The following is a 12,841-nucleotide window of genomic DNA, read 5'->3' on the forward strand; positions in this document are numbered from 1 at the left end:
CAGACACAAACAGACTTACTTGGAATTCACACTTCGGAAGGACTGTTGATAAGCAAACTGCCAAATTTATCCACCACAGAGCAAACAGAAGACAACAAAATGAAATTGTTATTTGAAGTTCATTCCACCGGATCAAAAGGACAATTACATTTAAACTTACACACTCAAGTGGCAAAATAAAAAAGGCTATTTGCTGCCTTACCAGTATATTTGGATCAATCTGAGCACCAACTATATCCCTTTTAGAGGATCGATCACCTCCGCTAGCAGATCCCTTCGTGAACAAAATATTGCCTGAATCAGTAATGAACAAAAAATTACAACTTATTGCCTGAATCAGTAATGAACAAAATAAGGAACAACAGTAATTCTGGCAAGAAATTGGCTCAAATACCGCAAACTGAGAAACCACAATTATTCCCCAAAATCAACCGGGCAAAATAGAAAAGAAAAAAAAAAATGGTGTCAGTTTAAATTCATAATGATTATGCAAAGTAACAGAAAATTAGATAAGAATATAAGCTAATCCTTGGTTCAATTGCAGAGATTTAGTCATTGCCAGGACTGATAGTATATTAATCATTTCGAGAAATTCAATTGATGCCTATCACGCTATTCTACCTCACTTTTGGCCACTAATCTTTACAGCGAGCATTTTTTTTTTTTTTTTTTTTGTACAATGATCATCTTCATCTAGGGTGGGAAATTGATAATTAATCACCGCATAACACGATGGCTGAATTCAAAGTGAATAAAGATTTTTCTTTTTGTTGTTTTTTAAACACATTTTCAATAACTGGATGGTGGACCAAAGTTCAAATTTTCCAGAACTAAATTAGACCCGTGAAAATGGAAAAGCACACTAACTGTTCTCACTCAATTTCCAAAAGTACTACATAAAATCAAAATTTCCAACCAATTGAATCAAGGTTGCACAGCCATATAATCAAACAAAAACACAAAATATATATTTTTTTTAAATATCAAAAAAGATTTCCAAGAAAATTTTCCATATAGAAAATTTCCAAGAAAATTAATCACAAAGCAAGAAATTTGAAAGAACCAACTATAAATACAAAAAGTCTTACTTCGTCGTTACAAAATTCCCCAAAATTTCTTTGTCCTCGATTCTCTTTCCCGCGACTTCAATTTCTGAATCATCAGCAAAATTCGCAGCTACTTATTCGCGTTCCAAAACCCTCCTACGAAAATCCAAAATCAAACTCGTTTTCTGCATCAGAATTCACCATTCATCTTAATAAGTCCACGTTGAATCTCGAGCCGACTCCATCGTATACCACATTCGAACCATCAAAACCCTCATTTTCCCAGATTTTCCCCTTCGAAATCAGTCGAGTAAAAGCCCTAATTTTGACCAGATTTCGGGAATCGTATCAAAGATAATGACTTCCGTTAGAAATACGCTAGATATCTCAGATAATGACTTCCTAATTTTCACCAGATCTTGCCGTTGGAAGGCAACGCCTTCTTCATGATCCGACTGATGTTGGCGATGGGTAGGCAGCGGTCCTGATTGCGAACGTCGGAGTGAGGGAGAGTGGTAACGGAGAGCTCCAATCGGGGTTGCGAATCGGAGAGGTCCAAGGCAGCGAGTGGGAGGGTTGCGAATTCAAGCCACTGAGAGAGGAGGGGGGAGAAGGAGAGAGGTAGCGTGCAACAGAGAGGGAGAGAGAGAAAGATGGAATGGGTAGAGACGTGGGTAAGTGGGAGAGGGAGAGAGGACCGAGTGTTTGGGCGGGAAAACACATCTCAACCATTGATTTTTATTAGAATGGATCTAAACCGTGGGATCAAAATGTATCTCACATACATTTTTAAGACATTTTCAAAAACACTCTTGACTTATTATATAGATATATATATATATATATATAATATTATATAAATTAGTGTTATATATTATGTAAATGTTTGATAATTAGTTAGATTATTCTTTAATCTGACAATCCGTCTAAAACCGTTCAAATCACAATTTGTCAATCCGTTAATTCATTAATCCACCATTTGATTTGTAATTTTACTTTCAAATCACTCAAATTGCACCGCGCATATCCCCCAATGAAGAGTATGTTTTTTGCAAACATTTGAAAATGTAAAAAAAAAATTTGCTTATATAAGCATCAAGCGGACGGAAGTCAGCTTTTCGGAGAGTTTGAAATTGAAATTGAAAACAGAGGGTAGGTATCTGCAATTTTAAAGACTTGAGGAAGGTCACTATAATTTATCCATAAATATGTATCAGAAAAAAGAAAAAAAAAATAATAATAATAATAATTCAATTATTGACAACAGCTTTCTTGGATGATCCGACCGGTGATTGTGATGCAAACCGGTCCTTTCCTATTTGGTTGTTAATGAGTAAAGTCGACTAAAGCCGTTGATGGTGAAAACTATTCCTAGTTTTTTTGAAAATTGAACTTTGATTCCTTTGTCATTACTTGCAATCATGGATACAAACTCCTATCCAGTAATTGGAGGGGGCTGTTTAGAATTGTTGGGTCTTGGTTTAGACCTGTAGCGATAATTAAAATCATTGAATGTGTAAAATTTATTGGGTATATTATTTTTATAAAAAATTTTGTTAATCGGATATCGATAATTACTTGATTAAATCACATTTTTATCAAAATTTATTTTGAAAATTCTATTGAAATGCGATCTGATCAAATAGTTATCGATATTCGATTAATGTGATTTTTTTTTAGAAATGATACACTCAACATATTTTACACATTAAACAATCTAAATTATTGTCATGTGCCCAAATAAGGCCCACCAAAACCGACCAGCACCTTTCAATTATTGGAAAGAAGCTGGATCTTACAAAAAATTCATTTAGAGGAATGTTATGAATACTAACATTTTTACTGAATAAATAATCAAATATCTTATGTAAGTGTAGGACTTATATGAATCTCACACTCATGTAAAATATTTTGTTATTATTTAATAAAAATGTTAGAAGCTATAACATTTTCCATTCATTTATTTATGAATAGCAAATTTCACTATTTTTTTTTTTTGTCAACACCCCTTATTTTAAGATGACTTGGTATAACTTTTCATATAGTAGATAACATTTATGCTTTCTTATAGACGACAAAAACACAACCATCAGACTTTCCGTGATACCCTTGGAATCTGAGAAATTACATGTTGGTTAATAGCATCATCTTTCAACAAGTTTGTGGTGTTTATGAGAGATAGAGAGAGAGAGAGAGAGAGAGACACCACCACAGAGTCAGAGAGAGTACTTGCAGGTGACATTGTCTTTCTATTTCCTTATTAAAAGCTTTGGCTGTTTGTTACTATATCGCATCCTTTATAGAGAGCTTAATCTTTGGAGCTACTACATCTATGACATGGTCTACACCATCACGTTGTGCAACTCCACACCAGCCCTTTAGTTTTAAGGTTTTTTATTTATTTATTTATTCATTTATTTTTTATTTTTTAATTCACGAGAATGTCTGAGTTGCACCTCGACTAATCTCCGTTTACATGTAGTCCCTGTCTCACATATACCCATGAATATACACACATATATATAAGAAATGAATTATATGGTTTTTTTTAGGGCTTCTTCACATTTCTGATCTACTTGAGTTATGGATCACATAATAATACGTAGCAAGTGGGGATGACTGTGTACAGACTCTCTCAAGAGACCTGCTAGAATTGCCTGATTTATGTCTTCTACTTGATATTTTAGACTATGTAAGAAGGCTCTCTCTCTCTCTCTCTACCCCTTTGCAGCTTAATCTTATTGGAACTTCACATCTGCAATATGGGAGAACCTCAACAACTGCAATCACAAATCCATTGTAAGTCAATTCTGCTTCTTCTTCTTCTTCTTCTTCTTCTTATTTATTTATTTATTTATTTATTTTTTTGGTTATGTTTTCTTGGTTGGTCAGTCACTTCTTTAAGCATGCAAATCAATATGAATTTTCCTATGTTATTTCTGACTTTTAGCAGATACATGTTGGAACAGAAAATAATAAAGTACATAAGGGAACAGAAGATAACAAACTTCTTATGACAGCTTTCTATGATTAAGTAGGGGGGAAAAAATAATAATGAGTTATTTTTTATTACTTTATGTAAAGTAAATGGATCATCGTTTGTAACTTCCAAATTGCCGATTCCACTTTTTTTTTTTGGGGTAAGGAAGTCGCCAATTCCACTTTAGTATCAAATACTTTGTCGTTTTAAAAGGCCTTCGAATCGATGGATATTTTCTGCTTCCAGAATAGTCTTGAGCTCTGTTTTGTTTTTTGTTTTTTTTTGTTTCCTTTTGGGATTTTGTTTATTTTTCTATTCTTTTGTATCTTTGTCGGCATTTTGTATTCGGTGGTATACTCCTTTTTATCACACTGTGAAATACACATGTATGTGTCACGGGCGTATATTATTATAGTATTTTTGTTAATTTCAATGATGGGTAACTGATAAGTGATTGACGGAAAATATTATAAATCTCAAATAAATTACTAAATATTCTATCAAATCTCTTATAACCATGTGAGAGATTTGATAGAATATTTATTAATTCATTTGGAGTTCTTACCATAACTCTTGATTGATAATTAAATAATATATTATTTGATCAATAAAGAAAAATTTTTATTACAAACATAAAACTAAAGATATAAGGAAATAAAATGCACAGAGAAAAATTGAGCAATCCAAACAATGACCCTAATACTAATACTTGTATCCACGTAACTAATCCCTCGGTTTCACGAATTTTTTAACCTTAGAAAAACAAAAAACAAAATCCAAAATAAACACCAAAAACACTAGCCAAGTACACTGGCCAATACCCAAAACATAAAGCAATGCTTCGTACTTCGAATTTGAACTTACCTTGAATGACTCGAATTTCATTTTGCGGGTCATTTGGTCGGTTGTTCGGCAAAAACGTTGACAGTCACGGTCGATAAGGTGATAACTGTAGTAGTCAAATGTTTCACTTAGTCGTCCGAGTGGTCATCCGGATGGTCGTCCGGTCGGTCGACCGGTGAATACAAATTCGAGCTATTGAAGACAGTTTATTTCGAGACAGTAAGAATTTCTGCAAAACATAATCCCTAAAAACCCAATACGCCAAAGCCCATTACCCAAAGCATCCTGCCAAAGAAGACCACGCGAACACCACGCCGGCGGTTGATTCTCATCCAAACAGCTCCTCCACATCATTGGGACCACCTTCCATTACCGATCCACTTTCCCACCTCCCTCTTCTCTGTCAAACCGATCACCGTCCATGACCGATCTTGTTTCGCAAACAACACCCAAACAAACACCCATACACCGCCGAAAAAAATACATGATTGAGAGGAATATGAGTCATTAATTGGTTGATCATAGGACCTGAAAGGTAGATTTAATTTTTTTTTAATTTGAATAGTATTACTCTCTTCTTAGAGGGGAAAAATAAATAAATACAATCATCCATAAGGAAAGAACATAAGAAAATAAACATTCCTACTTTCACATAAACTAATAATAAAAAAATCAAAGAAAATCCGGTGTGTGAAATCAAAAATAAAAATAAAATAAAATAAAACTATATTGATTCACTAATGAATTTATTTGCTAGTAATACTTGAACAAAAAAAAAATTTGGTCTGTTGGGCCCAGCACGGCCATATTTCAATTATTCAATCAGTTTATTTTACTTTTCTCAATGTGTAGATAAGTTATAGGAAAAAAAAAAAAACCCTAATTATGAGATAATTATAATCTTATTATTTAATTTTCTTTTGGCATTAGAAAAGCGCCCCTATGGGCACAACAAGTCAAACTGTACTGCTTAGTTTACATTTGTGAATTGAAGACGACCTGTGTTCTATTAATGAAGAATCACAAAAATCATGGACAAGACAACTTCCAAAGTCTCCAAACTTTTTTGATGGGTCCGGTCAAAAAATTTAATTTTTTTTTTTAATAGGTGGTTGTGGGTGGAAATCAAGAGGATATTTAACATGTGCTAAAATAGTACATGTTATTTTAATATATTATTTTATTTAAGTTATAATTATTTTATTTGGATCGTATCATCTCTATATTACATCACTTCAAACTCAACTCATATTTTACGTTTTCTTTTTGTAAAAATATAAATATATATATATATATATATATATACTTATTTAAATCATCTAAAATATCTCCTAAATTTGTGTAGTGTAAGATTCATACATAAAATATGTTTGAACCACATGATGATAATTCTAATATATATGTGTGTGTGTGTGTGTGTGTGTTTACATAAAAATAACAACTTTTTCTTTATTTTTATGTTATAAAAATTTGTATTTAAGAATGGGGTAAATTATAAATTCCCTTTTGGCGATTTGCTTAAAATATAATTTGCTCTGTATGATTCCGAAAATTACATCACGCCCTTTTAAGTTTTTTATTTCATAACAAACAGACTATTTTATTAATAAATTATCAAATTAGGTGACAGTTTTTAATGATATCATAAATTTATTTCAATTATTAATTCAGCTAATTTTATCATCATATAAGAAAACAACTATGAATTTCATTTTTCAATTAATTTTGTTGAATAAAAAATTTTGACAAGTATTTGGTAAGTTTCAAAATCATATAAAACAATCTGTATTTTAAATAAATTTCAAAAGATGCAATTATAATTTACCCTTAAGAATATTATAAAAATAGTAATTTTTTTTTTATTTTACATATCGAAAGAGGTGTGCGAATAAAAGTAGTTATATCTATTGAAAAAAAATAATCAAAAACAAATTTAATGTTTTGGGATTTAGAATTTATAAAAATTTTAAATTTTTAAAAAGAAACGTGTAATAAGTATAAATCTACATTTTATTTTATTATTATTAAATTTTAAATTATTTTTTAAAAATTATAATTTATTTTATGTGTATCTAATTAATGGATATGTGTATCTTATGAATATTAAAAGTAATAATTATTATAGGTTTAGATATGTACCTGAAATATGGTTTAAAATTTTCAGACAAGACGTGGCACAGTTTTAGAAGTTTCAAGCTTCTTAAAACTCACTTTAATAGAAAAAAAATCTTATTTGTTACCACATCTTTAAAAGTTTGTAAATTCTTAAAAACTAACTTTAATTTAAAGAAAATCTTATTTGTCACCAAATAAATGTCAGGGAAATATCAGCCTTTCTTCATGGGGCACACATTGGATTGTGTTAGAAACACAAAAAATTCTAAACGCAGAATATATAGATGTGATATAAAAAATATTCGCATTTATAGATATGCATTTGTGTGTCACATCTGTACATCCTATGTTTAAAACTTTCTGTGTTCTTAGATTTTTCATAACACAATTTTGGAAGTTTCCAAACTTCTTGAATGCTCACTTCAAATTAGTACAACGAAATTTCCAAGTGAGTTCTAAAATGGAAGAGTGAAATTTAAACAAATATTTAGGAAATAAGACCCACACCACAGATAGATAGAGAGATTCGAATCACTTATCTCCTACTGAAGAATAGATAAAACAAATATAAAAAATTTCCCAATTAGCATATCTTATCTAGAAATGCTGAGATATGAACTGAAACAACAAATCATGTCTTATTCTCCTAGCCCTAAATTGGTGCTATGACAAAGATGATATAGAAAGAATAATGAATGCAACACGAAAGTGAGGTATATTAAAAATTACTAGTTAAAGCAATCTATCATATGTCATTTAAGTCTGTTATTTTCTAAACTTAATTGATCCTTATAATTTATAAGTGGTTGTACATATGTATTTGAAGGGCCGTCTTGGAGAAAATAATAAAAAGTCAAATTACATTTGTGATTTCTGTTATTTGTTTGTGTCAATTTGATGTTTGTGGTTTCAGTTGTATTAATTTTGTCTTTGAATTTTTCACATTATTAAAATCAATTTAGTTCAAATTGGGGTAATACAACATTAACTCAAGTGTGCATTGTTAATTGTAGCAGCAGAAGAACAACAAACCAAGGGAGCAAACTACTCAACTGTTGAAAATGGTAATGTCAATCACCAACCAGCAGTAGTTCTTCCACATGGAAATTACATGTGGTGGCTCCGAATGGCGGTCTATTCGTTCTTCGTCCTGGCCGGCCAAACAGTTGCAGTGCTATTAGGAAGATTGTACTATGACAGAGGTGGAAACAGCAAATGGATGGCATCACTTGTCCAAGTTGCTGGCTTCCCAGTCCTCCTTCCCTTGCTCTACTTCAACTCACCATCAACCAAAAACCAAACTCCACACAATCATGAACACAATCACAGATCAAAACCACCTTCTCTCTTGACCCTCACATCGCTTTACATCTTCCTCGGTGTATTCCTAGCAGGAATGAGCATGTTGTATTCAATTGGGCTCTTATACCTCCCTGTCTCCACTTATACTCTCATATGTGCAAGCCAATTGGGCTTCAATGCTCTCTTCTCCTTCTTCCTCAACTCCCAGAAGTTCACTCCTTTCATAGTCAACTCTCTAGTTCTCCTCACCATATCCTCAGCACTTCTTGTCTTCCAGAATGACTCTTCTTCTGGTTCCACAAAGGTATCCAAGGCCAAGAATGCAATCGGGTTTGTGTGCACGGTTGGGGCATCTGCAGGATATGCATTCATGCTCTCTGCAACACAGCTCGCCTTCAAGAAGATACTGAAAAGTCAGACTTTCAGGGTTGTCTTAGACATGATAATATACCAGTCCCTTGTTGCCACTTTTGTCATCGTGATTGGGCTTTTCTTAAGTGGAGAGTGGAAGACTTTGGGCAAAGAAATGGATCATTTTGAGATGGGGAAGGTGTCCTATGTCATGAATTTGGTGTGGACAGCTATCAGCTGGCAGGTTTTTTCCATCGGTGCAGTCGGGTTGATCTTTGAGGTCTCTTCTCTCTTCTCCAATGTCATTAGTATTTTGGGTTTGCCTATTGTGCCGGTGCTTGCTGTGTTCCTCTTCCATGACCGGATGGATGGGGTGAAAGTCATGGCCATGTTGTTGGCCATTTGGGGGTTTGTTTCATACGTCTATCAACATTATCTCGATGATTTGGAGTCCAAGGTCAGAAATGAAAATGTTAATGGAGTTTCTGAAGTTAATGTTTCTTTTGTTGGAAATGAAAATGTCAATGGAGTTTCTGAGGTTTCCCTTGTTGGAAGAGGTTAGCCATTGAATATCTACAAAAGATGTTGGCATAGCCTTTAAGGCTAATGCCATTCTTTTGTGTTCCTATTACTAGGCAATTTTTGATTTTTTAACTTTTAATTAATCTAAAATGCCTTGGGAAATTATTAAAATAATAAAAAGAAGAAGATAGTATTTATGTATTTTTATGTAGGGATTAAGGCTTTCTTTATATAATTTTTAAATTTCAGTGAATCTATGTAAATAAAAAAAAAAAAAAAAACTGGTATGGCAACATAATATTTGTCCATCTGGTCAATTGGTAAGGTGAAAAGCACAACCTAAACATCTGTAATTTTCCAGACAATTCAATTATGGCCCTGTTTGGTACAGCTTAATTTTAGCTTATTTCAGCTTTCAGCTTAATTTAAGCTATTTTGATGTGTTTGGTTTAGCTTATAACTTATAGCTTATAGTTTTGTGGAAGTCAGAAAACAGCTTATTCTTTGAGTGGGGCAGGATATGCTTTAAGAATAAGCTGGAAATCAGCTTAAGCTGAAAGTTATAAGCTATAAGCTGTTTAGGCATAAGCTATAAGCACTTTCCCACAGCTCTACCAAACGGATGTCAAGTTGCTTAAATACATTTCTTATTAACAAGATTGCATATTGGAGTGTAAACAATTATGTGTATACATATATATTTTAATTTTGTTAAAATTTTATCAAGTTTAAAAAAATATGTTTATTTTATTTTATAAAACAAGTTTCAAGCAGAGTCCGAGTAGATTAGTGTTTTATACCATTCTATGTGTGTGCAAAATTTATTGAAATAAATTCAAATCAAATTTAAAATATTAAGGGCAAATTACATATACCCCTCGAGGTTTGGCTAAATTACAAATACCCCTCTGAGATTTGAGAAATTATAAATTCTCCCCTGAATGCTATATTTGTATAATAAATTAGGGGGTAATTTGTTATGAAATTTAAACCTCAGGGGGTAAATTATTATGAAAATACAAATCTTAAGGGGTGAGATGTAATTTTTAAAACCTCAGAGGTATCAGTAATTTAGCCAAACCTCAAGGGAGGTATATGTAATTTGCCCAAATATTAATAAACTTTAAAATATAATTAAATAGTCTAAGATTACGACATTGCAATAAGGTGGCCTAATATTAGGTGGTGAGCTACATCAAATAAATGTGTGCCTATCTTTTGCCAGTTGTCATAGAGATTTAAGTTTTTGAATATCAAAATAATAATAATAAAAAACATCAATTCATTGTTAGAAAAATGGTTGGTAAATCATAATTTCTTACAAACTTTGAGTAAAATTTAAGTAGGACTCATACAACTTGTCGAGGGATTTCAGTGATGGTGGCGTGTACATTTTCATGTCGTTAATAAAAATATGTTATTGATTGGTCCAAATCATGTACTGGTGAATGAAAATTTGACACTAAGGTGTCTTGAATATGGTTTAGCTGGTGTAATATGATTTAAATAAAAATATTTTTTTGATTCTTTACGAAAAGATATGTAAAAAATAGAGAAATAATATGATTTAAAAAAATAAAATAATAAAAAGTATACTTTTGTAACGAATGTCAAATAGTAACCAAGTATGTATAAAAGTTTCAACTTCGGTACTTGAGTTTGTGCATTGAGTAATGCTAGAGATCCTAAATATTCTATTAAAAATTTTACTAAATGTCTCACATGGGTATGAGATCCACACGGGTCTCATGCAGGTCTCACACTCATGTGAGACATTTAGTAAAATTTTTGATAAAATTTTTAGGACCTCTAATATTTTTGTTGGGCATACAGGACACTCAGATTTTGCAAAGAGTGAGTTATGGACTTGGGTTGGTCCCAAATTAAACCACACATACACATTGCCACCCCCGAACCAAATTTGTCACGAGGCTTGTGCATGGTGTGTGTTTGGCTTTTGTCGGCTTGTATCTATTTTTTTGTCCAAATTTTTTTTTTTTAATTTCATTTTAATATTTTGCTTAAATTTTTAAATTCAAATTTTGAATTTCAAAATTTTGTGGGAATAGGAACGAAATTCTTTGACTAGTCGTGATTCTCCAAGTTGCATGTACAATTTCCGAACATAATTGTTTGCAAGTTCCTAACACCTTATTCTATACCGGTGGTGCTGTGGATTCGCCTTTTTTTAAACCCCGCCTTTTGAAAAGGTTTGAAAAGAAAGACCTCACAGTTCAGACTCCCACAGTTTTGAATCTAGTGTTACAAGTGCAATATAAAACAGATAAACATCAAATAGTCCAAGTCCGGCAAACCTTTTTAGAAAATCGATTTTAAATCAAATAATGCCAAAATTGGACTGTTTTACCAGATACAGAGTCGCTAGCTAAATATTTTATTTTGGAGAAATTTAAGAAACTCTGACTCGTGCCGAAGGCCACGTGTCCGTCATCACTAAAGTTGTCTCAGCTCAGGAACTTAGTTACGAGAGGAGAAGGTCCTGAATTGAGCACCCCCACTCCCCCGATCAAAGATCGGCCTCTACTAATCATAATATGATATTTTATAAACATTATGTGTTCTTATTCCGGTTATTAATCTAGCTTTACTATGTGATGCGCACAAGCAAGTATAGACTAGTTTGCTAAATTTGGAACAATTCAACTCATGTTTGTTTTGAGAAAATGGTTTCAATTTGCCACCTCAAATGTGGTTAAAACATGATTTGCCACAACAAAATGGGCTTAAAACTCACATTTGTTGAATCATTCCAACTCAAACAACAAGCCTTCATCCACCGGCATTTATGCAGTTTAACAATTTAACACATAGCCTCATGGCAAACTTGCGAATCAGGGCAACATGGCAATCACACTCATGCAAGCATGCTAAAGCGCAAAAAATTTACCAAGTACTCCAAGCCAAAACAAAAACTAGTTAGAAAGACGCATGATCATAACTATACAAGATGCCTAATGCAACGCATGCGATAATGCAATTAATAGGCTCGGCTACTAATATGACATATGAAATAATTTGAACAACATGCGATTAAACACGTATTTAAATAAGATATTGAAATAACAATGCAGTTTGAATGATGTGCCGAGCCTTGGTGCATGCAAAACAAATAAACAGATGCAAGCATATGATATGCTAATCAAAATATGTCCCTAATCTAACCATCAAAAGCGATTAAATAAAAGGGAGAAAGACGTGGGGTTGGAAGACATACACACACGCACGCACGCACACTTATTACAACATTATGCCCTCGCGAAGGAGGGTCCTAATGAATAAGCTAGCTAGCCACCAACTAGCTACGCAAAGCTAATTAAGCTAATCTATTATAACACATGAAATGAATTAACTAACTATTCTAAGGTAATTAATTATTACAAACCCGAATGGAATAACTAGTTACACTAACAACACTTGAATTAACTAGCTATTCTAAGCTAACTAAAGCATTTAAATAATTAACTATCTAAGCTAATTAAATATTACAACACAACTGATTAGCTACGACTAATTGAATTATTACAGCACAATGCATTATACTAATGAAACAATTAAATGACAATGCATTTGATGTGAGCACACCAAGGAAGATGGATGGAGGTTGCATGGGCATTGCCCAAAAGCTGCTCTGTCTGCATAGGTCACCTCTGTTTCACCTTCA

The 12,841-nt window shown here is 32.6% G+C and overlaps 1 protein-coding gene across 4 annotated transcripts; it reads left to right on the forward strand.

Annotated features, from left to right (window-relative positions):
- Positions 1-3,115: 3,115 nt before the first annotated feature.
- On the forward strand, positions 3,116-9,360 carry LOC114270034 (purine permease 21-like). 4 transcript variants are annotated; one of them, XM_082887381.1, is made up of 3 exons: positions 3,116-3,281; positions 3,778-3,845; positions 7,998-9,360. In XM_082887381.1, exons 2-3 carry the CDS (start codon positions 3,809-3,811, stop codon positions 9,197-9,199), a joined length of 1,239 nt encoding a protein of 412 aa, XP_082743507.1. In that variant the 5' UTR covers positions 3,116-3,281; positions 3,778-3,808; the 3' UTR covers positions 9,200-9,360. The 4 variants fall into 4 exon arrangements, with proteins under 4 accessions (XP_082743507.1, XP_082743509.1, XP_082743506.1 ...); XM_082887383.1 differs by having other exon boundaries at positions 3,131-3,281; positions 8,001-9,360; XM_082887380.1 differs by having other exon boundaries at positions 3,203-3,435.
- Positions 9,361-12,841: the final 3,481 nt, after the last annotated feature.

The sequence above is a fragment of the Camellia sinensis genome, chromosome 9 (genome assembly GCF_055761805.1).
Source record: "Camellia sinensis isolate YWXY chromosome 9, ASM5576180v1, whole genome shotgun sequence".
NCBI lineage: Eukaryota > Viridiplantae > Streptophyta > Magnoliopsida > Ericales > Theaceae > Camellia > Camellia sinensis.